This window comes from Pteropus vampyrus, unplaced genomic scaffold (genome assembly GCF_000151845.1).
Source record: "Pteropus vampyrus isolate Shadow unplaced genomic scaffold, Pvam_2.0 Scaffold620, whole genome shotgun sequence".
In the NCBI taxonomy this organism is placed as follows: Eukaryota; Metazoa; Chordata; class Mammalia; order Chiroptera; family Pteropodidae; genus Pteropus; species Pteropus vampyrus.
Window position 1 is genome coordinate 64,098 of NW_011889401.1, and position 27,874 is coordinate 91,971.

Below are 27,874 nucleotides of genomic sequence, written 5' to 3' on the forward strand. Positions count from 1 at the left end.
GCAGACTAGCAAGAGCGTGGACACAGAAATGTGCCATGTAAGTGCCCTGGAGGTTTTCCCGAAGACAGTGCCCAAGAGAAGCCAGCTGGACAGAGTGGCCCTCTGTGACACTCTGAGCTGCTGGCTGAGCCACTCACAGAACATCACTTCTTCTATGAACACATGGTGATTACCCGCTTTCTCCAACGGCTGTATGTTGGTGCCACTCTCAGCCATCGTGACTACTTTGACAACGTCACAGCTTTGATGCCGAATCAGTAGTCACCATCAGGGTCTGCGGCCTTTCTGGATGCACTGGAATTGGTCCCTCTACCCTGACCGCTGGTGGTTTCTTGGGGAGACCGTGTGCCGTGTGCCTCCCCTGCCTGGCCTCACTCAGGGTGGCATCACTTGCCATAGCACCACACAGGGGCCTCAGCCTGGCCCCTCACCTCTTAGAACAACTCAGTGCCAGCCTGGGTACCCAGGGCAGAGTGGGCAGGCTTCCCTTACATCCTATCTGCTGCAAACCATGTCCCAAAGAGTCTAAGCTCATCCAAGGAGTCTCCTGGGAGTTGGGAACAGCGTAACTGGGAAGCAGAGGCCTGACTCCACAGCTCCAGGAGCTGAGCCGTGCCCAGGTTCAGGGCTGGCACTTTGCAGTGAGTGCCAGGGCAGTCACACTTGGTTCCCTCAGCAGAGCAGCCTGCTGTGCATTTCCTTAGGGCCCTCTGACACCACGGACCGGTTCCCTGCCTATCACCACAGTGCAGATTGCCTTTTCCATTTTTGTCTCTTTGCTACTCCTTTGGTCTTTGCTTAAACTAAATGTTACATTTCATAGGTGAGGAGAATGCTGTTATCACAGTGTCCCCTGGGAAGGCAACGGCATGCAGCTGTGCCCCTTCAGACAGTGATCACAGTGCACTTTGCAGCCAAGCACCACAAAGCAAGGGAAGGTAGGACAGGTTCACATTCCAGAAACAAGTCAGAGGCTTAGAGAGGGAAAATCCAGGCCCAAGCTGGTGTTGAGCCCTCAGGTGCCTTTCAAGTGTGAGCTTGACTCCCAAGAAGCTTGACAAATTTCTAGTCAAACCCCCCAGCCTGCCCTTTGGGTCCCCAGTGTAAAATGTCATTCGCCCTTCACACGCCTGAGTTGTGCTCGCCCTTTGCAAGCTTGAGTTGGCAGACCCCTTGGACAGGCCTGTCCCCAGAAAATCCCCTGGACTCTCTCCTCCTAGGAAGCTCACCTGCTTACATGCCTTTCAGGCTTGGGTAAGCCTAAAGAATAGGCTCATTTTAGGTGTGCTGTGCTGTAAGCAGCTCCCATGTAATCCACATGTGCAGATGTCATGTTTCCAAGGCAAGTCCCAGGTGGTAAGTGGAATGCAGTAAACAAATCATTCACATCTTGAGAGATTAGTAAAAACCTTCCTGGCCCTGTTGTCCATTGAGCATAGAGCAGGTCAATGAGAGCTTTGAAACTCAGTGCCAGAGGGGGCTGCGAAACTGCCTGAAGTCGGTCCCTGGAACCCAAAGGGGAGCAGAGAAGAAGCTTCAAAATCATCATGGGCCCCTTGTCCCTCCTGCCCCATCAGCCCCTCCCTCCTGTGCTTCTCACTGTGACTCAAGCCTCCTGCCACTTTCTGCCTGCAGTGCTGGGTAGGGCTGAGCCTGGATTAGATCCAGTCATAAATGCTGGTCCTCTAAAGAATGGACAGCACAGCTGCCAGCACCCATGAGGGCAGGAGCGCTCCCTCGCCTGCAGTCCTTTGTTCTCCCTGGCCAGTCTGCTGGCCTTGTCCCCACCATCAAGGTTTCTCCCTGTTGACAGATTTTATAAATAAAATTACAAAGTGATAAAGAATCTGCAAAACCTATCAGTCTCTTAATTTTCCTTAAAATGTCCCGCTTCCTCCCCACCCACGTCTCCCAGGACCCTACTACCCACCCTTCTGTGGGAAGGTGGCCATTTCTGCATTCAGTGTCAGAGGCCCAGTAGTGCAGGCTCCAGATGCCTTTACTGAAACAAGAGGGACTAGCAGAATCTGCCAACATCCTTTGGTTAAAATGTCGGCAAAGTTGTAAACCCCTATGCCCGTATTCCTGTCCCCTTTGTGCCTGTAGGGTCGCTGTGGCCTCTTGCTGTGGCCCGGATGGCGGTGCCTGATAAGCAGGAGACTCTCGTGGTAGGAGCTGTGTGAGCAGCAAGGCTCGGTAAACGGTTAGGGTGGCAGAAAAGAGCACCCTCCTCTTGAAGGCAGAGGCTTTGTCCTGGGAGCCACCTTGTACAGATTTGTGGCTGCCCCTCAAAGCCAAGCCCTAAAGGATTGGAGACATCCCACCCAAGGGCCTGCATCCCAGACCAGGGGCGGGACTGCAGCTCTCCACCTCCCTGCCATCGACTTGGTCTCTGTTCAAATGACAACAAGGACTCAACCAATTTCTCAAGATGTGAAGTATTTGTTTACTGCATTCCACTTACCATACAGTATAAACAAGTTTTCTCTTTACGACTGGAAAAGCAATGCTTCTATTTTTCTAACTCTGCAGTGATGGGGCCACCGTGTGGCTAGAGCAGAGACATAATCCTGGTGATTTTAAGAAAATGATTTCCTGCTAATTGACACAAATTGAAGAAGACCTTGAATAAACAGCTAGCCTTTCTTACTAATTGCTGTGGTCTGATTGACTGTGTTTCCCTTCCCCCAAAATTCCTATGTTGAAATCCTGACCCCCAGGGTGAAGGTATTAGGAGGTAAGGCCTTTGGAGGTGACTGGGTGGGGCCTCATGAATGGCCCTTGAGCACTAACAGACCCCAGAGGGCTCTCTGCCTCTTCTACCACATGAAGACACAGCAAAAAGACAGCAATCTGTGAACCAGGAAGCAGGCTCTCAGCAGATGCTGAATCTACTGGTGCCTTGATTGTGGACCCCCCCAGCCTCCAGAGCTGTGAGAAATAAATGTCTGTTGTTTATAAGCTGCCCGCTCTAGTATTTTGTTACACCAGCCCAAACAGGCTGAAGCAGGCTTTGCTCTTCTTGTCAGACAGTTCTTGTCCTTAATGCTGTTGGCTCCTTCCAGACCGTGGGCTCCAGAGGGACTCTGCAAGATCCTCCCTCCACACTTGGACCTAGATGCACTCAGAACACAGTCGACTGCCCTCAGAGTGTAGAGAACATTGACCATTCAAGGCTCTGGTTTGTGCCCTGGGTCTGTCACCTAAAACCACCAGGAGAGCATCAAGAAGTAAAGCAGATCTAAGTTTATCCACATGCAAGAAAAGTATAGAGGCTTGTGCAAATGGTAGTTAAAAGAGAGAAGTCCTAGGAGTACCTATGGGGATGTCTCTCTCAAACCGAGGGACAACCAAAAAGAGAGGGACTGGCCAAAGGAAGAAGGAAGTTGAAAGCTGGAGTAGGAAGGAGGGGGCGTGGAGATGGTCCACATGTGGCAGCCAGAGAGACCTTTTTAAAACATCACCATCCTCTCCCTTTAAAGCCCCTCAGAGATTGTTACACCTGGAATAAAACCCACAGTACTTCCCAGACCCACAGGGTCCTACAGGATACAGCCTGCACTCTCGGCTCCTTCCCTCTCCTTCCTGTGCTCCAGCTCAGAGCCCCAAGATACCTGGTTCCCCCACCTGCAGCGCTTCTGCCCAGATCTTCCATAGCTGCCCCTGTGCACCTCATATCCTTCTTTTAATGGAGTCTGGATCTCCCTGCTTTTCCTGCATCAGTATGCATGAACCTGGCCACCACACTGAACTAATACATTTCCAGAACAGAGACCTGACTTTGGCCTGCACAGCCTGATTCAGACAAGGTAGGTTCTGCCCAAGTTGACAGAAATGTTGAAAAGTGTTCCCAGACCTCCCCGGGCTGGGGACTGGCAGCCAAGTGGATGAAGGAAACGGGTAAGTAGGAGGTGTTTTAAACAGGAACATTCCCAGAAAAAGAAGATAAGGCAGACACATGGAGCCAAGAGAAGAAGACAGAAGAACAGCAAGACTTATGAGGGCTCCACTTGCCCAGAATATAGAGGGCAGAGGGGCTGTGGTGCAGCAGAAAGTCACCTGAAGGTCAGGTGTGAAGAAAAAAGAACAGTAGAGATGTTACTTAAGAAATAGGAAGAGAAATTGGGAGAGCTGAGAGGCCTCCATTTACTAGAGTTCATTTTTCAGATGCAAATACTTAGCTAAGTCGAAGTGCAGAAGTGGGAAGAACCACACATTGTAGACGACCGGACGGGAGCAGCTGAAGGCAAGGAGTGTTTGGCAGGACCTGAGATTCCCTTGGCTGAGATGAGGCAACGGCTCTGCCACTCAGAGACATGTCAGAGATTCTGCCTGCAAGACAAGCAACAATGGTGTGAACAGAAAGATGCCCATAACCAAGGCACAATGTTTGGGCCCAGATAAGGTCTAGAAGCCCTTAAATGCACAAGCCTGACCCCAGCACCTCAGGATTTTGGTAACTTATTTGGCAGCAAAACCTGGCCTTGACTGTAATGAAGCTGTTGAGAGTCTTTCCGTACCTCAGTTAGCTGGCTTCTACACACAGCACTGCAGAAATATAACCGTGTTTGATTACCGGTCGCTGCTCGGAATCCTGCGGTGAGACTGACAATATACAGGACACACACCATCACTTGTCTGAGATCGGAAGGACTTTGAGCTCCAAAGCACAGCTAAAGGACTATGGGACTGAGGCTCCGTATTCTAGGGACCTGGGGAGTTCTCTAGGGCAGGCAAGGACGCTGAGAGCGGCCAAGGCAACGGCAGGTCCCCACACTTTTCCTCCAAGTAGGTCGGGGCGGCAGGCACATTTACCGATGTGTCTGGACAGAACCAGAGGGGAGGGGAGGTCGGGGAACCACCACAGCCTTTGAGTTGTTTGTGGCGGTGAGATGGTCGCTAGGCCTTCATTTCTATCCGTTAATTCACGTTTGTTCATTCGCAGGTCAGCTTCTGTGGAAGGTCCCGTGTGGACGGAGACTGGCTTGCATGCAAATTCTAAAATAAGTGCATTAACTGTGACGACAGAAGACAAAATGCACGGTTTTCCGTGGAGCAGCCTAGAGGGGACAGGACTAGGTCCCTCTGCCACGCCCACGAGGTGAGTCGCCAGCTCCCTCCGCCAAGCGGTCGGCGCCGCAGAGAGGCGGGGCTGACCACAGCTCCCGCGCGCACCGCTTCCGGTCGTCGGGGCGGGGCTTCCGGCCGTCGGGGCGGGGCTTCCGGCCGTCGGGGGCGGGTCGAGCCCGGAAGCGGCGGCTGCGGCGCGGGGTCGGACGGGCGGGCAATGGCTGCGAACCTGAGCCGGAACGGGCCGGCATTGCAGGAGGCCTACGTGCGGGTGGTCACCGAGAAGTCCCCGACCGACTGGTGGGCGCCGAGGCGGGACGGGGCTGGGGGCGGGCCGGGCCGGGAGAACCAGGGGCCGCGGAGCCGCGCTACCGCAGGCGGGCCGGGGTTCACCTGTGTATCCCACACCTGCGCCGCTCCCCGGGACGTGCTGTCCCCACCCTTGTCACCCCTTGCTCCGCCGCGCGTGAGTCCCCAGCCCCTCCCCATCCCTCTGGCCGCCGGCCTCCATCCGCGGGCCTCCATGTTGGACTCCGTGCCCGGCTGCGCTTGGTGGCTTCGCCAGGTTCTCCTTTCCGGCTCAGGGACTTCAGCCGATCCTGAGAAAGCGGAAGCCACGCCTGGCTTCTTGCAAACGTTGTGCTCAGGGATGGGCCCCTGAGAGCGGTCTGGCAGCCCATCTGGCAGTCGGAACCTTGCCTCAGAGGTGTCAAACAAGCAGATCGGGTTTGGGGTGGCTGGTACTCTGAATGTGGATCTCAGAATCCCCCTTTTCCCAAGAATAATACTACTTCCTGTTCCTGATTCTTGGGGAGATGAATGAAACCACAAGGCTGGCTACCCTCTTCCCTCTACCTCCCCATGGCGCCCCCGCGAGGCTCTCAGGAGTTATGTCTCCTTATGAGGTTGATGCGGTTTTTACTCTCCTAGGAATCCTGGGTCTGAAGTCTCTGGTGGCGCTGGACAGCCACACAGAGTCGGCTCTTTGTCGTCCAAGCGCTGGTAGCTATGTATGGTAATTCTCTTGTCGCTGTCCCATCTGCTTAGTTTTCACTGATTGGTTTTGAGCACTTCCAGTTCTAAGAAGGCTGAGTATGATGGACAAAGACGGCCAGCTTTGGGGAGCAGGGCACTAGGTGTGGCTGTGCTGCTGGGATTGGTCACCTCCATTCCTCAAGTGCCGCTGCTTTCCCTGGCACCTAGCACAACAAGGTGGCTTTCATACCCTATGCTGCTGGTACACTGAAGAAGTCTCAGCCTTTCCTTCCCTTCCCTTCCCTTCAGCCCTAGCCTTTTGGGGAAGAGCTGCCTGGGGCCAAGTTGATGTGGGCACCCTGTGTGGCTTGCAGGCAGTTTTGCAGGGAGTCAGGCAGCGTGTCCTCGGTTTGGAAAGCATCTCTTCTTATTAGGGAAGACTGCCAGCAGTTCAGATGGCCCTCTTCAGGCCGCCCTTGGGCTTCCTCTCAGAGCTGCCTGCCACAGCCCAGGTCTGAAGCTTAGCCGCCCCATCTCCTCTCTGCCCTTCTGGAAGGCGCCGAGGCCTACTCCTCACCCAGTCAGGGACCCCCATCTCAGCATCCTCCTCACCCACCCGCAGGCTCAGATAGCACTAGGGGTCGTACCACTCAGCAACGTGAATCCCTGGCCTGTGCTCTTATGGTCTACAGGTACCGTGTGGCAGGTCTCCACTCACGAACTGAAAAACTATCTAAACCAGGTCACTCCCCTGCTTGTAACTCTGCAGTGGCTTCCAGCTGCACGTCAGATAAAGCCCAGACGCCTTGCCCAGTTGGGCTGGGGGCCCTGACCTCCATGCCTGCTTTTTGCCACACAGGCCACAGTAGCTTGCCAGCACTGCCGCCTCCTTTCTCTGCCTCAGGTTGCAGTGCGGCTCCTCCCCAGAGCCGTTGCCCTTGCTGTTCCCTCTGCCCTGAGCACCCTCCACCTCGTCCCAGGGCTCCCCAAACCTCCGTTCTGATGCTGCCTTCTTGGAGGAGCGTTCCTCGGTTCCTTGCTCCATGTTACACTTTTTCGTACCCATGCCAGATACTCTCATTGGTCGCCTTTCTCCCCCAACCAGAAGGGCGAGGTGGGTGGGCCCTGTCTCTGTCCCTGGTGCAGACCTGTCATGTGTAGTAGGTGCTCAGGTGACGATGGACTGCGGGGCAGGAGACGTGGGAAATGACACACTAGGCCAGGTTTTCCCTTTGACTTGCTGTCCAGTGGATCAGCGCCCCCACCCGGTAGTCAGCCAGAACTGCTGGGAAGCCGCCTCTTCCAGAAGGTTCTGGATGTTCACCACCTCCCAAGTCTTCCTTTTCCCTGTTTCTCTGAGTGTTCCTCTCTGTTTCCTCCTCCCATCGTCTCTCACCTCCTGGGGAGCATGATTCTTTCCTGGCAGCCTGCCTCCCATCAACCAAGTCCCCTGGGCCCGGGTCGGATTTCTCTTTCCACTTTCTCAACCATGGGCAGCTCTGCCCAGCAGCTTTAACAGAGCGTTGCCCTCAGCAGGCCGGGGCTGCAAAGACCCTCGCATAGCTGTGTCCGCCTTGGATGACATGAACCATAGTCCTAAGCACCTCTGGGCACAAGTTTTTGATCTTGAATCTTACAGAGAAAGGTGTGGCCCAGGGTCACCCATGGAGAGTTAAGGCTCGGCTAGATGTAGCGCCTGCCCCACTGACAAGCTTGTCCTGGGAGCTCCTGCACACTCGTCATGGCTCTTGTGGCTTCTGACGCTGCGCAAGGCTCCAGTTTGTGGGCGAGTCCCAGCCCAGGAGGCCAACCTGCAGCTGGCAGACTTGCCCAGGCCATCGGCATCCTCCCCAGTGCCACATGTGCCTTCCTCCTTCCTGCTCCCTGGGGTGTTCTGGGTCAGGGATGTGTGAGTATGTGTCTTTTCACACTCACGTACCTGCTATGCAGGTGGGCATTTTACACACAAATGTGGGAAAGGTCGCCATCAAACTTTACGGTTTGGTTTCCCTCAAGTGGATGAAGGCTCCCTGCCTTCTCAGGTTTGTCTCTCATGAGCCCCCGTGGTCAGGCCAGCGGCACCCCACCTTTGGAGCTGAGAAGGCCGCAGCTTTGGGAGGCCCAGCGGCCTACTGACATCTGGCCGGACGGGTCACAGTGGGCCTCATGTGGACGCAGTGTCCCTGCCATGCTGGGTGCCGGGCTGGAGGCAGACAGTGCCTGCCGCAGGCTCCAGAGCTGCCGTGTTCCGTTCCAGGGCTCTGTTTACCTACGAAGGCAACAGCAATGACATCCGTGTGGCCGGCACTGGCGGTGAGTATGGGATCGGCCAGGCTCTTGGAGGGAGGTGAGGGACGTGAAAGGGAAGAGGTTGTGACTGTTAGTGCGGCCATCACAGTAGGAAGAAGGCGACTTGGGGTGCACAGGTGTCCCCTGCATGTGGTGCAACTGCAGTGACACTTACCCGGCTCCGGAGGGGCCCGCCACTTTAGCGTTGATGTTGAGGAGTTCTCTGGCCCCAATCGGGGTGTGGACCAGACTCAGGGGCTCCACCGAGCAGTGCGGACCCCAGCACTGATGGCCTTTTCTGGGTCTCAGATGTTTCCTAGTGAAAGTGAGTCGCTGGCCTTCCTGGCTTGGGTGCATGGCAGCGCTGCCCTCGGTGTGGTGGCGCGGCAGCCTGCCCCCAGCTCAAGCAGCTCACGCAGCACCGCAGCCCGCCTTCCCTCTGCCCTCCTAGTGGGCAGGCCCCCTACTGAGAGGTCGCACGGAAGAGTGCTGCCGGAGGATGGGCAGCAAGAGGTCTCTGCAGGAACAGTGGGCCGAGACGACAGGGTACGGATGCTCCGTCTCCTCCCTGTGCTCCAGGCCTGCTCGCCTTGTCCCACGAGTGGCTCTGGTAACTGGTAGGAGCCTGTCCTCGCGAGCACCTTCTCCGATGGTCCCCTTTCTAGGACTGCCCTGAGGTGGTCTCACATACACTGTGCTGCCCTAGGAGGCGCAATTGCAGAGTTCAGCAGCTGTGTTCCTCCTCACAGTCCAGAAGGTTTGGAGGGCTGATGGGAACCACAAACTCTGGTACATGCTGGCCCCGCAGCCTCAGTGTCAGGAGGGTGTGGCTTAGCGGCCCTCCTGTGCCCCAGTACCTGTGAGTCAGTGAGCTGAGCCCTGCACGGCTGCAGGCTGTTGCCACTTGCTCAAGACCCTCTGGGTGGCCCGGAGTCTGAGCATACATCTGGGCCAGGGTGGGGTGACTTGCAGGTGGGTCCTGTTACTTCAGGGAGAATGGTGGGGTTCAGGCAGTGGCAAAATTATTGCAGAGACCTTGCTTTAGAAAGTTTGCTCCCTGGTTTGTGGCAGAAATGACATTTTTATTTTCTGGAATTGCCTGTGGGTTTGTAAAAGTGGTTTAAACTAGTAGGGCAGGGATTGCCGGAGGTGCTCGTCCTAAGTGCGGACCCTGCGGCCCACCCAGCTCGCCCACAAACCCCATAGGGCCAGGCCCAGCACCTCATTCCAATGCAGGTGGCGCCAAGAACCCTGGTTTAGAGGCAGCTTGGGCTTCCTTTCCTGGGGGACTGGGTGCCGGGGTGGATGGGGGTGCCTGGGCCACCGCTGACTCTCCTGTGACTGCTGCAGAGGGGGGCCTGGAGGAGATGGTGGAGGAGCTCAACAGCGGGAAGGTGATGTACGCTTTCTGCAGGGTGAAGGACCCCAACTCTGGCCTGCCCAAGTTTGTCCTCATCAACTGGGTACGTAGGGCTGAGGGCTCTGAGTCTTGTGTAGATGTGAGCAGGAAGCTGCCTTTTCCGCTTCCCTCTGCCTCGCGGTTGGAGCGGAGGAGGACCTGACTCAGGACAGCTCTGGCTGGTGGGTGAATGGCCGGATTCCATCACTGCAGCCCACGAATACCTGGGGCCCTGCTAGGGCAGAATATACCCTCCCCACTTGGAATTACTCCTGCAAAATGAAATAAACACAGTCGCAGGACACTCTTGTTCCTGTCCCCTTCAGGGTGGTCATCCTGAAGGAGCAGAGGGCATGGAGGGGGTTGGGGAGGCTCAAGCGCAAGGCGGGGCCTGGGTGGGGATGAGGGGATTCTGAGCCCAGCCTGCAGAAGTTGCCCAAGGACCCTCCTTGTCTTCTGTGGTGGCCGTTGTCCCTCCCTGGGACGTGAAGCCACTGGTGGGAGCGCAACAGCTTTGGGGAACTGGCGGGTCATGCCCAGTGTTGTATTGCAGACGGGCGAGGGCGTGAATGACGTGCGGAAGGGAGCGTGTGCCAGCCACGTCAGCACCATGGCCGGCTTCCTGAAGGTGAGGGCTGCTGCCCCCAGGGCCTCACGGGTCTCGCCACATACCGTGAGTGAGTGGCACTGAGCTGGAGTGCCCCACAGCTCGGCCCAGGCTCGGTCTGGACACCAAGGGGGTGGCTAGAGCCACCGCCAGCTGGCCTCAGTGAGGAGGACCGTGTTGCAGCTGGCCTGGCTTCCACCCCGAGTACGATACTGTGAACCTCGGCAGTGCCGTGAGGGTTCGGAGTTGGGGAGGGCTGCTCAGCGCCGCGCACACGCTCTCCCCCGGTGCAGGTCTTTCCAGGCCGTCTGCACGCCAGCCTCACTCTCTTGTTCCTGAAAGGAACCTGGTTTCCTTTCAGAAGTGTTTGTTCGCTTATCAGCTGACTATGCGCTTCCTTGGTTACTAGCAAGGAGGTTCTGGGGCTCCGAATTCTAGTTCTGCCAACACTTCTTCAGGAGCTAAAAGATACGTTCCCAGGCTTATTGGGTGTTTAGTGACAGTGGGTGGGATCATGGCCTGACTTCTCAGGAAGAGATCCGTGGCTCACTAAAAAACGTGCTTGTGGCCAGGTGCCCTTCATGGTTACTTTTCACTGATTACAAAGAAGAAACCCTCTAATGCTTGAGCTGTCAGTCAAACTGCAGAACCACAGAACATGCCACGGGCCACCAGGGCCGCACACGAGCTGGGACAAGTCCAAAGGTTACCCTCGGTTCTGCTGAGCCCAAGGCCAGTGCCGCAGCGCCTGTTGTCAGTGCAGTCGCATCCCCTTTGCTAAGTGCTGCTCCTGCTACAGGGGGCCCACGTCACCATCAATGCAAGGGCTGAGGAGGACGTGGAGCCCGAGTGCATCATGCAGAAGGTGGCCAGGGCCTCTGGCGCCAACTACACCTTCCACAGGGAGAGCGGCCGCTTCCAGGACACAGGCCCCCAGGCCCCAGTGGTGAGTTGTTCCCCGGCCTAAGCAGAGGGGTGAGGATTGCGTTCCCACTGTCCAGCCCACCTGGGCCTGCCCTCAGCACCTTAGCCCTTGTGGGGCTGGGCTCCTGCCTGCCTGGCGTCAAGTCCCTGAGCCAGATGGGGGTGCACATGGCGACCCACGTCTGATGGGGCAGGAGCTTCCCCCGGGGAGGCCGGCACTCATCAGCATGAGTCGCAGCGCGGGCCCTGCTGCTGATGTGACGGGCCTTCCTGGAGCCCCTGGTGCTGGCTGGGTGGGGCCAGAGATCTCTGCACCAGCGGTTAAGTCTCCCCCGAGGCCACGGCACCAGCACGTCCTGTGTGGCCCTGGATGATGTCTACTGTAGAGGACCTTCAGGTGGCAGACCGGGCAGGCCCCTTCACGTCGTGGGTAGATAGCTACGGCCTATGGCTCTGGTGCTGGGTGGGGTCTGAGTCCCCTGACACATAGCAGGGGTCCCTGGAGACTCGGTGGGCATGTGGTGGGCAGCTGCCTGAGGCTGGTGGGCCAGCCACCTAGGAGTGACCCCTGGCCAGAGGTCTGCCTCAGAACTGCCCAGCCTACGTGCCTGCCCTGGCTCCCACCTACCAGGGCCTTGTTCAACCAGAGACCCCCCCCGCAGGGCTGTCTGGCTTGAGCTTCCCCGCTCAGCGGTTTCCAGGGCTTTTCAGGGTCACCTCTGCCGGGTGCCACCCTCATAGTTCTCACCTGTGCTGTACGCTCTTGCCGATGGCCTCGCTGTGGACCCTCTGTCCCCACAGGGCTCTGTGTACCAGAAGACCAATGCGGTGTCTGAGATCAAGAGGGTCGGCAAAGACAGCTTCTGGGCCAAAGCGGAGGTGAGCGTTGCTGGGGAAGCGGGGACGACAGCTGGAGGCCAGGGCGCCATCGTCATCGCGGGTGCCAGGCAGCGTCCCTCACAATGAGCGCCTAGAGCAGGTGTTCCTGTTAGCACCCAAGCACTGGGGGTCAGACTGCTTCAGGGGTCAGGGAGGGGTGCGACTGTCACTGTAGCCCCGTGTGGGCACCGGGGGGGCAGGGGCGCGGCGGGCTGAGCACGCTCCCCACAGAAGGAGGAGGAGAACCGCAGGCTGGAGGAGAAGCGGCGGGCGGAGCAGGAGCGCCAGCGGCTGGAGGAGGAGCGCCGGGAGCGGGAGCTGCGCGAGGCTGCCCGCCGGGAGCAGCGCTACCAGGAGCAGAGCGCTGGCGGCGAGGCCAGCCTGCAGAGGTGAGCCCCAGAGGCGAGGGGGCGGCCGAGGGGACCCCGGGCCCTGGGTGCAGCTCTTCCTCCTCCCCTCTTGGCAGGAAGTGTGAGCAGCAGGACGTGGCTCTGAGGAACAGAGAGGAGCAGGTGAGACTGGGGGCTCCGACAGAGGCCAGTCACCGCCATGCCACGTGGGCTCCTGGTGCACAGGCCAGGCCCAGCAGCTTGAGGGCTTGCCGTCAGGGTCCTGCAGCCGGCAGGGCACATCTGAGGTGGCCACAGCCATGTGAGCAGAGGGCGGAAGCCCCTGGCATGGACCTTGCTGTCCTGGAGGAGGCCTGTGAGCGGTGTTCGCTTCCTGGCTCCCAAGAGCCATGGGGCCGGGCAGGCTGATGGGCTTCTGGGATCGTGCTCATGGCTGGGCCCCCGTGCTCCCCCAGGAGCCCGTCTGCCAGCAGTCAGCACACCCAAGGGAGGTTTTCAGGCAGAAGGAGAGAGCCACGTCCACCACACTCGTCTCCAGCTGCCAGCCAGGTGAGACTTTCCTCTGCCTTGCTGTGAACCATAAGGCGGGGCAGGTCCCCAAGGAAGCGACAAGTGTGGCAGAAGGTGACAGGGCTGAGTGAGCAATGAGAGTCTCTGCCCATGAAGGCAACTTCTGGGAGGGGACCCAGGGACCCAAGTGTCCCTTTCCTAGCCAGGTCAAGGCCTGCAGAGGTCTGCTGGGAAAGGAGGGGGCTGCATGTGGCTCCAGAGTGAAGACCTGCCAGCCCTGGCCCCATAAACCCTTGGTACAGCTCACCCATTGGGCTGTCACTTGGCTCCCAGGGACCTGCATCAGTCACTTCTCTGGCCCCCAAAGGACACAGGACCAGTCCTACAGGCCAGCTTTCTGACATTGCATGTGTCCCCCGGGGGGCTGCTTAGAGCATCCTAGTGTGTGTGTGACATGCACAGACGAGGTAGTGTTTTTGCAGCTGTCGTGTCCACATTCACTTCCTGTGTGACAGCCATGACCTTAGGACAGGCCCACCGTCTGGGCAGTGCAGGGCACAAAAAAGGAAGGGCTGCTTGCTCTCTCCTGCTGCATGACATCGTGTTTACCGTCATCCTGCAGGCAAACTGAAGAGCCCCTTCCTGCAGAAGCAGCTCACCCAGCCTGAGCTCCCCCTCGGCGGAGAACTGCACGCCACCTCAAGGCCCCGGGCAGGCAAGGCTCTGGCCGCCCGCGGGGGCTGGGGGCAGCCAGGGGTGTCCTCTCTCCGGCCCAGAGTCAGTGAGCTGCATCTTCCCCGCAGGTCTCCTTGAGCAGTCAGCAGCCAGCGCCCCAACCTGTCCAGCACAAGCTGGAGAGGAGGCTGTGTATGAGGAGCCCCCAGTGCAGGACGCCCTCTATGAGGAGCCCCCTATGGTGAGTGTGCTGCAGCGGAGCAGGGCTGTGAGGGCCACATCCCTGACGCCTTCCTCCGTGGCTCGCTGCGTGTGGGTTGTCTTGTTTAGAGTTGGTGCCACCTATGGGACCACCCCTCCCCCTAGCCTGGCATGAGCCCTGGCCGTGGGCAGGCCAAGGTCAGCGAGACCACAGCCTTCTTTCCCATCTGTGGGCAGGTGCAGCCGCAGGACGCTGGCGCTGAGCATGTGGATAGCTACCCGGAGCTGAGTGGGAAGGGGCTGTGTGCCCGGGCGCTGTACGACTACCAGGCAGGTAACGTGCCACTGCCATCACCCCAGGCCACAGGGCCCCCAGGGCCCCCAGGGTTGTTGGCAAAGAAGATGGAGTGAGGGGACAGTGGGTGGACGCCCCGTACAGCCCTTCCTTTGTGCTTCGGGCAGCTGCTTGCCAACATAGTGTAAGAGCCTAAGGTGTGGCCAAAGAGGTGACATTGGGTGGCGGCCTTGGGAGCAGGCTGACACGTGGAAGTGCCGTCTCCAGCCTTTTGCTGCAGCGGTGGGCCCAGAGCCTGATTCAGGAAGGCGTGTCCCGGGAGATGGCCACTGAAGCAGCCTGGGGACTCCGAGCCCCCAGTGCAGCCTCTGGGCTCGTCCCTTGCAGCTGACGAGACCGAGATCTCCTTTGACCCCGAGAACCTCATCACGGGCATCGAGGTGATTGACGAGGGCTGGTGGCGTGGCTACGGGCCGGACGGCCGCTTCGGCATGTTCCCTGCCAACTACGTGGAGCTGATGCAGTGAGGGCCCCGCGCTGCTGGCGGAGGCTCAGGGCCATCCTTCCCTCCCCCCACACGTGTCTTGCTGGAAGTGGGGTGAGAGTTGCACACAGCACTCTTCCAGGAGTGGGACCCCGGGGAGAACAGGCCCTTGGGCTCCCTCTGGCTCAAGTAGCTTGGCCTCTATCACCCCAAATGCAGCAATAACCCAGTGATTCCTACACATGCTTCCGGCAGCCTCCCAGGCCTCCAGTCAGTACAGCTCTTGACCCCAATAAAGGACATTGAGTCAGGCCTCACCCATGCCAGCCCCTGGGGATGTCTGAGCAGTGGCATCTGGTGGCATGCATTTGCCTTCTTCCTTTTCCTCTGGGCCCTAAGGGGTGGGGGGCGACAGCTGCCAGTGACCCTGGGGACTCAACAGTTTATGACCAGAGTGGTTCATGGCACCTGGCAGCAGTAGCTGGTCTTTCTGGATCCTGCTGTGCGCTCCATTTCTCTGTCCCTCTGCCTGGGCTGTGGGCAGAGGGGACAGACAGCCAAGCCCTCATCTGAGTGTGTGAAGGAAGATGTGGAAACATCGGTAGACACATCTGTCCTGCACAGCTTCCACCTGCCCTCTGGTCCTGCTGTGCGCCTCCAGGGTGGCTATACCTGTGGTCTTCCCATGTCTGCCAGCCCACCCGTCTTCTCTTAAGAACTGCCCCCAAGGGTCCCCAGGTCCCAGCCCCTGACTGCCCCGTGTGGAACAAGCCCCCCCCTGCTGTCTGGAGCGTGTGTGCGTGTTCACCCTGTGCACAGCTGGCCACAGCCATCTGGGAGAAGCATAAACACTAGGGCGTGAGTGCAGCCAGCCCGCGTGTCAGTTCTGGGGGTGGGGGGGATGGCGAGGGCCCCCATTCCCTCCATGCTGGCCAGTGTGAGCGTGTCCGTGGAGGCACCTGACACCAGTGAATGTTAGGGAAACCACACTTCCTTGTGAGCCCTGGGAGTTGTTAGGCAGAAGCTGCCTGGGGTGAAGGCCACACTGAGGAGACCCCAGGTGGTGACCAAGCCCAGTACCCCCTTTCTGTGTGGTGGCAGTAGCCTGTCCTGTGTTTCTTGTGGATAGGCCATGCTCAAGCAAGCCTCACATCCTGATTTTTCTCCCACAAAAATGACAGCACCTGCCCCCTAGGTATGGAGGCCCCATGAGTCATATATTCCCAGGTTTGAGGCCCACTGTGGGCTTGTCTGTCTCCAAACTAGGGGATACCCAGGAGGCGCAGCTCAGGGTGCCACCTCACCCTGCCTGCCCTGGGGATGCAAGGACAGCACAGGACAACCCACCTAAAGGAAACTGACCATGAAGTGGTGTCCTGCCTGGCGTTCTCGCTCACCGTGGGCAGGGCTGGGCCACTTGGATTCTTAAAGTGACCCCAGGCATTTCTAGATTGCAGAGCAAGGTTACAAAATGGCTCTTCAGCTTCGGGGTATCCAACAAGGGCTAGTCAGGGGCCACCTGATAACCAGAGATGGGGGCTAGGTTCATGCTCCTGGTCTTCAGGGTTCCCATGTGTAATAGCCAGACCCCCCAGGATAGTGTTTGCAGAACCTCCAGCTCGGCCTGTGGACCCAGCTGAGGGTACTATGGGTTGAACATGTGCCACCCCACATGCCTGACGCATAGGGCCATGCTGGACTGCAGGCAGCTTTATTTTGCCAGAGCCCACCCTTCACTTGGCCTTGCCCTGGGCAGCCACAGCCTCCATGGCCTTCCGGACAGTCTCCTCATCACCCAGGAACCGCATGGGCTTGATGGGCTTCAGTCCCTTGTCCAGCTCGTACACGATGGGGATCCCCGTGGGCAGGTTCAGCTCCATGATGGCCTGGTCTGACATCCCTGGGCGGGAACCAAAGGTCCTCAGCCCTCCCGGCCTGTTCACCAGGCGGCCACCTGCTTTTGCGCTCAGCAGGCTCCGTGACTGATGAGCCACAGAGCTGGTCGGCCAGGCAGCATGGCCATGGGAACGTGCTGGAGATCGGGACAGCCGAGGGAAGGCGGCCTACAGAAAGCTGCGCTAAACCAAGGACCTTTTCCCCTGCCCCAGCTCCTGTGACCTGGGGTGGCGCCATGGGGCTCAGCCCAGTGTGACCTCTGGCCCAACCCATGGTTGTTTGGGTTCAGTCAGGCCATTAGCTGCACATTTTTAGAGAGTTCTAAACTGGGCATCCTAAACAGTGGAGCAGGGGGTTCTCTCAAGATGAGGGGCAGCAGGATGGGCCTCCCATGGCCAAGGTGGACACAGACTCCATCCAGTGAAAGGGTAGCATTTTCTGCAGAAACCTGACGCTGCTGGCTGCTGTCAGTCCTGGCCTGGAATAGCTCACCCTTTGGCATTTCTGCCACCTTGCAGTGCAAGGAGGCCAGTTCTCTGGGGAACGGAGGGCCCAGCCATGTCCCCTCAGTGTGCCCTTTGCTCCCAGCTAGCGTAGAGGCACGTGGGCGTGTGAAGCCCCAGGGAGGGTGGGAGGGGCAGAAGATGTCCTCTGTCTGCTGGACTCAGCACCAGGTGTGGGGCGTGTGCATGGACCTGGCGTCCTGGGGCCTGCTTGTCTGCTCTGGCCAGCTGCCTAGCAACCCCACCTGCCTCCTGTTTCCGTGACCCCAACAAGTCTGAAGCCATTCTGATGCTGACAGACTCGTCTATGTCTGCAAACCCTGAAGGCCTCTGTTGCTGCCTGAGCAGGCTTCAAAGGGGGCCCCTGGAGTACCCCACCATGCTGTGCAGTTGCCCCAGCCCCTCTGGTAGGAGCCCAGCTGCAAAACTGCCCCTTTCGACTGGTCATACTTCTGCCTGGAGGGACAGGGCTCTGCCTCAGCCCCACATGCAGGAACCAGCAGTACCAAGAACTACCAGGTGAGTCCCAACATGATGTGACTAGACCAGGGACACAGCAAAGCGGGATTTGGAACTTGTCAGCTCTGCCTTTTCCTAGCTTAGTGTCATTGGCCAAAATGCCACCCTGGGCCCTCCCCACCTTAGCCCCTGTGCAGGGTGGGCCTGGGCGCTGGGTCTGTGATGGCATGTGTTTTCACCTACCATTGTCAGGAGGAAGCTGCAGTGTCTGTTTTAAATAGTTTCTCCAACCCTTCCAGCTCAATTCAGTTTGAAAGCCCCACCCTGGGCACTGAACGGCTGTAAAGCCGCCTGGGCCAGGCAGTGGGCACTGCTGAACTGGAAGCCAGACATGCAAGGGCCCGTGTCCCCTCCACCTCCCCCCATGCAGCACGTGAGGGACGCCTCACCTTCCAGGTGCTTGACAATGCCCCGCAGGCTGTTCCCGTGGGCTGCAATCAGCACCCTCTTGCCAGCCTTTATCTGGGGGGCGATCTCCTCGTTCCAGAAGGGCAGGGCCCGGGCGATGGTGTCCTTGAGGCTCTCGCAAATAGGCAGTTCCCCGGGCTTCAGGCCTGCATAGCGCCGCTCCTGGGGGCACCATGCTGCTGTGTACCCAGAGACAGCCACCCCACCCAGCTCTGTCCCGAGGCCCTGCCCCCGGCCTTCCTCCTGCCCGCCGCCCCCCCCCAGCCACCTACCTTGCTGATGGAGCTGTAGTAGGGGTGCTTCTCGTCCATGGGGGGCGGCGGGATATCGAAGGAGCGCCTCCAGACCTTGACCTGCTCCTCCCCGTGCTTGGCGGCGGTCTCCGCCTTGTTGAGGCCCGTGAGGCCCCCATAGTGCCGCTCGTTCAGGCGCCAGGTACGTACCACAGGCAGCCACATCTGGTCTGTGCCGTCCAGGATGGTCCAGAGAGTGCGGATGGCCCGCTTCAGCACCGACGTGTAGCAGATGTCAAACTCCATCTTGGCGTCCTTGACGGCCTGGGCTCCCCTCTTGGCCTCCTCAGCCCCCTTCTCACTCAGCTCAGCGTCGAACCAGCCGCAGAAGCGGTTCTCCTGGTTCCAGGTGCTCTCGCCGTGCCGAACCATCACGAGGCGGTGGGTGGACATGGTGGTGGTGCTGGGGACCGTGGCAGGCTCCGGACTGGGACAGCTGCCTCCCACCGTGTCACCAGCTTTATAACAGTCCGTCCCCAGCCCCCATCCTGGCCAACTGCCAATCAGCATTCCAGGCCCGACAGGCAGCGGCAGGTGACCAGTAGCAAAGCTTTGGGGGAGGGCAGGCTGGAAGCTGGACTTAAAATAGTTCCAACAGCCACCAGTCCCCCACACGGAGCCCAGGCTGGGGAGGGCTGTCAGCCAAGAAGGGCAAGCCCAAGAGGTGGGTGCTAGGAGAAATGGGTACTGTCCAGAGAAAGGCTTGCCCTGACTTGCCTCCCCGCCCCCATCAAACCCTCCCGGATCCCAGGGGTCCGGACCCATCAGGCAGAGGCGTGAAAACCCCACCCACTTTCTCCTAGCCCCTCCTAACACAGCTGGGGACCGGCCTGTGTTTCAGTGGAGAGAGGCTAGTCCCAAAAGGTTCCACTATGTGACATCTTGGAGAAGGTAAAGCTATAGGGCCAGAGAGGAAGCAGACGAACAGGTTAGGGGGGTGGAGCTTGTGACCACGGGGACAGCCTGTGGGTGTCTTGCTTTTGGTGGAGGTGAACAGGTCTACGTGTGTCAAAGCTCATAAAACTGGACTAAAAGAGTCCATTTTACTACATTTTAGTTTTAAAAATGTTTTTAATGGGGTGAGTGATCAGGGAATTCTTAATCTGACAGACTTTGAGTCAAGAGTGATTCCAGCTGGACAGCTGAGCGTGGGGGCGCCTGGGGATCTGAGGAACGGGACCCTGTCCCCTAGGAGAGGGTGTCTACGGGAGTAGGGGGGCCATGGGGTGGGGGTGGGGGTGGGGGCCATGGTGAGGACTTGGGACTTACTGGGAAACGTGGGGCACTGCTGGAGGGCTTTGACCTAGGAGTGAAACCATGTGACCTGACTGTAAAAGGTGCTCTGAACAGACCTCAAAGGAGCATAGGTGGGGACAGGAAGTCTGGCTGGGGTGTGGGGTGACCCAGCAGGAGGCAGTGGGCACCATAAGCATTCAAAGTTCTCTTCCTGCCAACTCCCTGCCCTCGGGGCCTCGTCCCTCTCCAGGTGACCCCAGTGGCAGCACCCACGGTAGACCCAGTAGGCAGGGGCTCCAGCGCCACCTCCCGCTCGGAGGCCTGAGCCTGGGAGCAGCCAGTTGAGCACTGACTACAGAGCAGTCACGTCTACAGGGTCTACAGCCCTGCGAATAAAGTCCCGTTTGGGTCCCATAGCACTGGGGGGCAGCTTGAGGACTCTGGCCCAGGGTCAGAGCCATGGTGCCACCAGTGGCCGAGGGGTAGGTGCCCAGGCAAGACTGACCTGCGGGAGGAACCGTCCCCATACTCGGGCCAACACACAGCAGCACTTCCAGAAAACAGAGCTTGGTTAGTCGGGTGATTTCATTTGGTTTCCTCTTAGATGGGTGTGCCCGGGGGAGTGGTAGTCACAGGGGTTCCACTCGGGAGGGGCGAGGGCTTGGGGCAGCAGGTGACTTCTGCCAGGAGATGTCCAGTGGCTCGGGGCGTGGTGGGGACTGGCTGGCCAGCTGGGTGGCATTTCTGCTGTGCAGAGGTGGGTGGGCAGGCAGGGTCAGGCATTCCTCAGCTGCGGCGGGAGGTATGTAAGGCCCAGGTGTCTGAAGATGTCTTCCTCTGCAGCCAGGTGCACAAACGTCTCCTGCAATGGAAATGGGACCTTGGTAGCTCTCCTGACAAAGGCGGGGGGTGGGGGGAGACAAGAGGGGTCCCAGGACAGTGGGGTGGGCGGTGTTCCAGGGCCCTGCCCGTGGGCTTCAGGCCAGGAGCAGGCCGCCTACCCTACCCTTTCCCGCCCGCCAGCGCACCTGTTCCGGGTCGTACAGCCCTTCGCTGTTCAGCCACAGCCCCCTCTCCTTCCGGCTGAAGCGGCGAAGCTCCCGCTCAAAATGCTGGGGGGGCGGGGAAGCAACAGCGTTGGCAGGGCCCCGACCCCAGACCAGGCGGCCCCACAGCACAGGCCCTACCTTGGAGCCGGTCCAGCCAAGCAGGGCGAAGGGGAACTGGCTGATGGGGGCGACCACCAGGTCCACGCGCACCGCCTTCCAGGGGCGGCAGGGCCCCAGGGCGCCCCCGACAGCAACCCCCGGGGAACTTGGCAGGCGAAGAATGCAGAAGCACCTCTCCAAGGTGTCGGTGGTGCGGCTCCTCCGGGCTGGGCGGGTGGGCTCTTGGCCTTGCGGGAGCCAGTGCTGGTGGTACAGGACCAGGCCCTGCGGGGAGTTCCCTGTGACCGCTATGTGACCACACCAGGAGCCACCAAGGCAGAGCCGACCCCGCCACTCTCACCTGCTCCTTGAGGCTGTGCATCACTCGGGACAGCAGCCCCACCTCCTGGCCCTCCTCGGGGTGCGTGATGAGGAAGTCCACGTCATGGCCCTGCAACTTCCCCCTGCGGGGCCCAGGCTGACTCTGCTGTCCAGGGCACGGCCTCCGTGCGCTCCCAGACCTGCCCCCGCAGCCACTCTGTGCCTTTGCTGGGGAGGGCCCCTTACCTCCGGAAGCCGCCAGCCAGTGTGACTGTGGCCCCGGGAAGGGCCTGCTCCACGGCTGCCTCCACCACCTGCTGCAGGGCCTCCGCATCGGGCCGCTGGACTGGGGTGCTCAGGTCCGCATGGTGCCTGAGTCCTGCGGGCACAGCTCCGCTGACCTTCCCGTCGCCCTCTCCACTCCCCTCCAGCCTTCATTCTGAGGTAACTGTAGATCTGCACAGAGGCCCCACGTGCCCTCCCCGCCCCGCCAGCACAGCGTCTTACAGAGCGCGTCTATGTCACGGGGGATGCGAACGCTGACACGACCAAGACACAGACTCTTTCTAGTGCCTTGGTTTCCCCCCTGTAAAATGGGACCCGCTAACTATGGAAGATGAACACGCAGTGTAAACATACATATGCCTTACTGTTAAAGTGTAAGCTGAAGCTTATTGGATTTTGTTAACCAATGTCACCATGAAAAAATTAATTAAAAAACTAAAAATAAAATGGGACCGGCAGTTGACAGACACATAGAAGATAGCTCTACCACTTCGGAGCAGTGCACATTAGCCCAAGTCCTTGTCCTCCCATCAGAGGGATCTCTACCTTCCACGTGTAGTTAGAGGTTTACGTGTGGCAGTGACAGCACCTGGCAGAGCACATTCTCAGAGCTGCTGTCACCCCTAGCCTTGCTGTGTCCTGGGCTGGGGGGCAATTGAGTGGAACTAGCAGTGTCACCACCTAACGCTCCAGCTTTGTGTCACTTCCTGCTGACCGACCAGGCAGGTCTCCTAAGACCCCCAGGGGCCCTTCCTGCAGCCCCTAGGAAGAGGTGGTGGGTGCTGGGCCATGGGGTGCCCCAGGCCATAAAGAATGGAGCATCTGCTCAGCACCTCCTACCTGCTGGCCTCAGTGGCTTCACAGAGAACAGAGGCTCAGGGAGTCAGACTCAGGGCCACAACTACCTACATAGTAAGTGGCCCAGGTGGGTCTCAGACCCAGGCCTAAACGATTCAAGTTCCTGTTCGTCCCACTGCACAGTGCCAACTCCCACTAGCAGGCCCCTTGCTGAGCCTCTCCTACCGCCCGGGTCCCCTTGTCATTGGCCAGCAGGCCAGAGTGTCATGCCCCACCCTGGCAAGGTGTGCCCAGGCCCAGTTGTTCAGACCCAGTCCGAGCCATGTCTCAGCAGGAGGTCCCGAATGTCACATCAGCTACTGAGACCGCCATGGCTCTCTGAGAAGGGGCTGCAATGGGTCCTGGCCCCACTGGGTGGAGACCCTGGGAAGCCCACCACAGACAGCCGCCTTCCACTGGGACCCCCCACTGACCTTCCTGCCCTCCAGGCAGCGTTAGCTCTAAAGTCAAAGCCTTGGGGCACCTTGCTTTGAGGCAGCCCAGGAGTGGCCCTCTCTGGGGCTCACCTGCTTTCTGCTGCTGGGTCAGTCTCTGCACCTGCTCTCGGACATCGTCCAGTGTCCGCAGCCCCTCCCTGTACCACCGGTCAGCAGTCCTCACTCCGACCCCAAAGATCCCAGTGAAGAGCTGTTGGGAGGATGAGCACAGCCAGATCAGAGTGAAGCTCTCACATCAGGGCGTGCAAAGCAACACCGATCTGCAAAAGGATCGTCACTCGGTCATCATGCGGCCCGGCCAGTGCTGCCCCTACTTGCATCTTTCCAGTTTAAGCAGCCTGTCCCAGGCCCCACGGCAAGCATAGGCAGGATTCAACTCCGAGCCTGGCCTGTGCAGCCCACCCTCCAGGGGGCAGCATGGAAAGACCTCAGGGCCTTGGCCTCTTCCTCTAGGAAGTCTGTCCCCAGACCGTGTGCAGCTCCAGCCTATGACTCTAACATCACCAGTCACCTAACAGTAGCTGACACGTCACTGCAGTTCCTAACACACAGTGAGCTTCTCGGCCGCTCATAATAGAGGGTGTTTTCAGCAGGGTCCGGCAGGACATGAGCCCGGGGCTGGTGCCATTGTTCCAGGCTCAAACACAGCAGGCGTCACTGCCCAGCCATTGGCCAGCATAGCGCCCAGGACGCAGGATATGACAGGGCTAGAACTGAGCTCTCATGGGGTGGCCGCCTCCCCACACACGTCTCTCACACAGGGGGGCCCTGACCCCAGACCAAGAAAGTCACCTGTCTCTTACAGCCCCTTGGTCAGGAGTAGCCCCTGCCCCAGACCGGCGACTCAGAGCCCTTCCCCAGGGATTTTTGGAACCAAGCAGAAGGCAGGCCCGTGCAGCGGCGGAGGCTGTAACGTCTGGCAGGAGCGCCTTCTGAGGCCACGTGTGACTGGGGGAGGCAGCTGGAGTGCCAAGGAGAGAGAACAGCCCGGCAGCACTCGAGCCCCAAGCCCCACTTCCTGCAGACAAGCTGTACCCCTTTTTGAGCTATGTTTTGGTCATCCTTTCCTTGATCCCCCAAACCAAGAACAGGAGCTGAGTCACTGTCACCAAGGAACCCTGACAGAAAAAATGCTGAGAATAACCCAAGCATACTGTTTATAAAAGTAAACTAATTGTTAACATACTTCTCCGTTTTCTGGGACTTGGGTGCCCATGTGGAGACTGACGGCTCCACTCTCTCAGCCCTTCGCCCTCCCTGGCTCCTGGGTCACACCCACCCTGTCCTCTGCCTGCCTGAGCCCCTCTGTCCTCCAGGGATGCCCCCTCTCCCTCCTTGAACCCCCGCCGATCCTTGCAACGTTCTGGGCAATTCCGCACGGCCGCGACAGCCGGCCCTGCCAGGCGCCTCACCACCCTACAGGCCGCCAGTCTGACAATTGGCAGCCACAGGAGCAGCGCTGAGACGTCGGGTGGCTCCACATGCGATCGGAGCTGAGGAGCAGCAGAGAGATGGCGCTGTGGACACAGGCGGTGACACCAGATCAGGGCACGATGCCAGACACGCAGACCAGAGCCAGGCTCCGCGGCCCTGCTGGCTCCCTCAGCTCTGAGCAGACACTGTTTAAAGTGCAGAGCATGTGACACACCTGAGCGCATCCGTTAACAGTCCAGTAAGGACAGTGCTGAGCAATCTAGAAAATTCCCTGTGCTCAAAACAAGTTTCTCTTTGCTGTTTTCCACCTATGCGTGTCAGGTGTCAGCTGCCACTTCCTCAGAGGCCCTCTGACTCCGACCGCTGCGTGACTGTGGAGTCATCGGGGAAGTGGGCTGTGCGCCCCTGCAGCTGCCCTGCCCTGCGCGCACCTTCATGCTCCGGTACCTGGCCGACAGCCGGACCCTCTCCACCTCCACACACTCGCCTCGGTCCAGCAGCTCCTGCGCAGAGACAAGGCCGTGAGCCCGCTGGCGGAGAGAGCTGGGCCAGGCCTGCAGACCTCATGTCAGCAGGGGCCCTGCGGTGTCAGCATGGGACAGAGGGACTGGAGACGCAGACTGCGCCCAGGGAGGCGACCACAAAGCCCCTCGGCCCCGGGACACAGGTGGTCCCTCGGATGAGTAACGAGTCCCCATATGTGTCAACGACTGCTGTTCCGAACAGCTGGTGAAGTCGGCGCGCCTGCATCTAAAAGCACGAAGGCCCCCTCTGTCCCCGTGCGTGCTCCCAGAGATGGGTACAGAGGCCTTTGCACTTGGAAGGAAGTGCCTACACATGGGGCTTCTCTGCCACCATCCAGTTTGGGCTGATGCCAGCAGTGCCAGCCGCCAGCCCTGCCAGGCCCTGGTGGCTCCCTCTGAGTCGTCTCAGCCACCTTGAAACAGGGTATGACCCTGACTTACGTGAGGAATCTGAGTGGATGGTGGCTTGCCACCGCCAGGGAGCCTGCACAGTGGGCCCTGAACCAGCCGACCACCTGCGCTCACCAGCTTCCAGGTCACCGCAGCCCACTGTGTCCACAACCCCGCCTTCCGAGGAGTGGCACATACCTACCTGGACAACCCTGCAGGAGTGCTCTCCGAAGTGGGGCAGGCCCTGCAGCTGCCTCAGGGCTGTGACAGGGCCAGGGAACGCCTTGAGCATGGAGGCTGCTCTGCTGAAGGCAAGGACACGGCCCTCGCTGCCGTCAAAGCCCGCCGCCTCTGCCAGCATCTCCAGAGCCTCCTGCAGGGAGGACATGGTGGGTGGGGAGCCTCATTGCAGCTCGCCAGCTGCCACCCACCTGTCCCCAAGCCTGGGGCAGGGCAGAGTGGGGAGTGCTCCCAGGGAGGCTGGGAACCCACGGCTCACCGAGAGGCTGGTGTTGTGGTGTGTGAGGGGTGTGGGGCGCTGGCACGCATAGGGTGGCATCCACACCAGGCTGGGCAGCCCTTTCCTGGGCACAGCCACCTAGGGATGGGCAATGAACAGGCCACTTGAGCCTGCAGGGCTGGCAGCCTCTGGAGCCTTGCCTCTCCTAGGCGGTCACCTAGGGCTCTCGGGCACACAGGACAGAAGAGGCTGACTCTGAGGGCGAAATGACTGAAGGCATGGGGCAGAGGCGGCACTGCCCTGCACAGCAGCCAGGGACGGGCTCTGCAGGCCAGTGGCAGGGTGGCGCCACATGCCGATCCTCACAGAGCACCTTTCCTGCTGGTGCACATGCTGCATGAGCCCCCTAGCTCCCCGAAGCATCTCAATCACGTGGGTAGGGAATGTCTGACACCCCCACCTCAGGAGCGGAGACCGAGGCCTCATGGCTCACAGGCAGGACCAGGATTTGCACGTGGGTGTCCTGTTCTGAGCCTACACCTGTATCGCCCGGCTCGGCTCGCCTAGGAAGCACAGACGGGGCCAAGGCCACGAACTGCACAGCACTCTGAGGACAGGCTCCTGCCGGCCCTTGTCATCTCACTCAGGGATCACAATCATCTACCTGGAAAGGCCAAAGATGCTAAACACAGGTGGACTCAAAGAGAGTTTGCACGAATGGTGACAGCAGAAGCTGAGATGGCCTGGCTCGGAGGTGGGATCAGAGCCCTCAGCACCCACATCGTCTAGATGCTAAGGCACGGCTGCGACGTGTGGCACCTGACCAAGCTGAGCTACCTGCGCTGGGGCCCCCTCTGTGCCCTCCACCCACTCACCTGCAAGCGGTGCCGGCCCTCCACGGGTACAGGCTGCCCGGCTGCCATGCTCTCTGTGAACCAGCTGATGTCCAGCAGTGCGGGGCGGGCACACCCGGACTCGGGGGGCGCCACCCTGCTCTCCTGCCAGCAGACGGCCTCCTCCGCAGAGGTCTGCTCCATCACCACGTGCGTCACCTCAGAGCTGGGCAGGGGCAGGGGGAGGGGTGAGGCCCAGGCCACATACCCAGGCCTGCCACCCTTCCTGCTTCCCTAGCACCTCCAAGCCTCTGCTCTGCCTCTGAGCACCCACCTCAAATACCACCTTCTCAGAGACCTCCAGCCCCCTCTACTGGCGGCCCTCCAGCACTGCAGAGCTGTGGTCCCTGCTGGAGCTGTCAGAAGCCCAGCCTGATTCTGTGCTGTCTCCCTCTCTTCGCATCCCACAGAAAGGAGTTCCTCAGGGCCAAGGACCAGGGGTTCTTCATCCAAGCGCCAGAGCCAGACAGCTTGGCGTTGAACCTCAGCTCTGCCACGTCCTTGCTGCGTGCCCCTGGGCACCTTCCTCACTTCTAGGTGCTTTGATTTGCTCCTCCGTAAAGCAGAGACAGTTCATCTCCCTTGTTGGGTTGTTGTAAAGAGTAAATTAGCTAATAAGTGATGGGGCTTCCACGGCGCCCAGCACATGCCACGCTGCCATCACCATCCTCTCCTGAGTGGGCCTGCCATACCACAACCACCCCCCGCCACCACCACCAAAGATGAAGTTTAAAAAAAGAAACCACTGTGGAGGAACTGGCCTCGGGTTCGCTTGCTCTTTCGACTTCAAACTTAGGGGAACCCGCCACCTTACTCTCTGCATCGCCTGTGTAGCTGCTATTTTTTTGTCGTCCCGGAGCCTCACTCAAGTCACTTTCTCAGTGCCCGGAGAGAGGAGATGGCAAGAACTCTCGAAGGCAGTGACACTGTTCACCACGCCTGCACTCACGTGGCTGTCTACAAAGCCTCTGGCACACAGTCCCTCGACCTACAGATCGCTCCTGGCCCTAACTATTCGCGCCCTTTTACAGAAGAGGAAATGAAAGCAGGACGCGACCATGACGTCCCAGGGTTAACGGAATCGAGAAACCTGGCGTGGCCCCCCCACACGGCCAGCTGCGTGCGAGTTCTTTCAGCTCTCAGCCCCTCAGCTGTTAAACGCGGCACGTGACCGTGGCTGGTCATCTGCTAAGTCCTGGCGGTGGGCACGGAGCAGTGTCCTCCGGTCCACCCGACGCGGACGTCCCCGGCTCTCCGAGGGGTGGGGCTGTGGACGCCGCGCCCTACACCCGCCCTCACCCCAGGTAAGTGTCCCCGCCCTCGGGGAGCTGCTCCCAGCCCGCGCACCTGTAGGCGTCCAGCACGCGGAAGCCCTTGGACAGCGCCAGGCGCGTGAGGAAGGCCCGGCGGCTGCGGCCCATGTGCGGCTCCGCCAGGTAGATGGCGACCCCCGGGAAGCGCGCCGCGGAGGAGTCGGGGCCAGGTGTCCCGACCCGCGCCCGGCGCCGTTTCGGGAGCATCGGGGAGCGGACCTCGGCGGCGGTGGACTGAGTTAGAGGGGTAGGGGGAGCCGGAAGGAAGGCGGTGGCGCGGGGCTCCTCCCCGGGGCGG

At 59.6% G+C, this 27,874-nt stretch overlaps 3 protein-coding genes across 14 annotated transcripts; 1 reads left to right on the forward strand and 2 right to left on the reverse strand.

The window, feature by feature from the left end:
- The first annotated feature begins 5,212 nt into the window (after nucleotides 1–5,212).
- DBNL (drebrin like) lies at nucleotides 5,213–15,021 on the forward strand. 3 transcript variants are annotated; one of them, XM_023525753.1, is made up of 13 exons: nucleotides 5,213–5,370; nucleotides 8,303–8,358; nucleotides 9,685–9,797; nucleotides 10,287–10,361; nucleotides 11,140–11,286; nucleotides 12,066–12,143; nucleotides 12,375–12,532; nucleotides 12,586–12,655; nucleotides 12,949–13,042; nucleotides 13,626–13,718; nucleotides 13,807–13,919; nucleotides 14,117–14,213; nucleotides 14,562–15,021. In XM_023525753.1, the coding sequence occupies exons 1-13, from the start codon at nucleotides 5,288–5,290 to the stop codon at nucleotides 14,699–14,701; spliced, it is 1,317 nt and encodes a 438-aa protein (XP_023381521.1). In that variant the 5' UTR covers nucleotides 5,213–5,287; the 3' UTR covers nucleotides 14,702–15,021. The 3 variants fall into 3 exon arrangements, with proteins under 3 accessions (XP_023381521.1, XP_011383039.1, XP_023381522.1); XM_011384737.2 differs by having other exon boundaries at nucleotides 12,610–12,655; XM_023525754.1 differs by lacking the exon at nucleotides 13,626–13,718.
- A 1,318-nt stretch (nucleotides 15,022–16,339) lies between these two features.
- PGAM2 (phosphoglycerate mutase 2) lies at nucleotides 16,340–19,069 on the reverse strand. The gene is made up of 3 exons (XM_011384742.2): nucleotides 18,257–19,069; nucleotides 17,966–18,146; nucleotides 16,340–16,558 (listed from the first exon to the last, which is right to left on the reverse strand). Exons 1-3 carry the CDS (start codon nucleotides 19,040–19,042, stop codon nucleotides 16,392–16,394), a joined length of 1,134 nt encoding a protein of 377 aa, XP_011383044.1. The 5' UTR covers nucleotides 19,043–19,069; the 3' UTR covers nucleotides 16,340–16,391.
- POLM (DNA polymerase mu) lies at nucleotides 19,058–27,874 on the reverse strand. 10 transcript variants are annotated; one of them, XM_023525747.1, is made up of 11 exons: nucleotides 27,611–27,874; nucleotides 26,246–26,429; nucleotides 25,410–25,508; nucleotides 25,113–25,283; nucleotides 24,428–24,499; nucleotides 22,632–22,752; nucleotides 21,229–21,361; nucleotides 21,023–21,125; nucleotides 20,701–20,925; nucleotides 20,542–20,625; nucleotides 20,148–20,375 (listed from the first exon to the last, which is right to left on the reverse strand). In XM_023525747.1, exons 1-11 carry the CDS (start codon nucleotides 27,781–27,783, stop codon nucleotides 20,289–20,291), a joined length of 1,452 nt encoding a protein of 483 aa, XP_023381515.1. In that variant the 5' UTR covers nucleotides 27,784–27,874; the 3' UTR covers nucleotides 20,148–20,288. The 10 variants fall into 10 exon arrangements, 9 of the variants coding, with proteins under 9 accessions (XP_023381516.1, XP_023381519.1, XP_023381514.1 ...); XM_011384739.2 differs by having other exon boundaries at nucleotides 20,701–20,946; XM_023525752.1 differs by having other exon boundaries at nucleotides 20,186–20,375; nucleotides 20,855–20,946.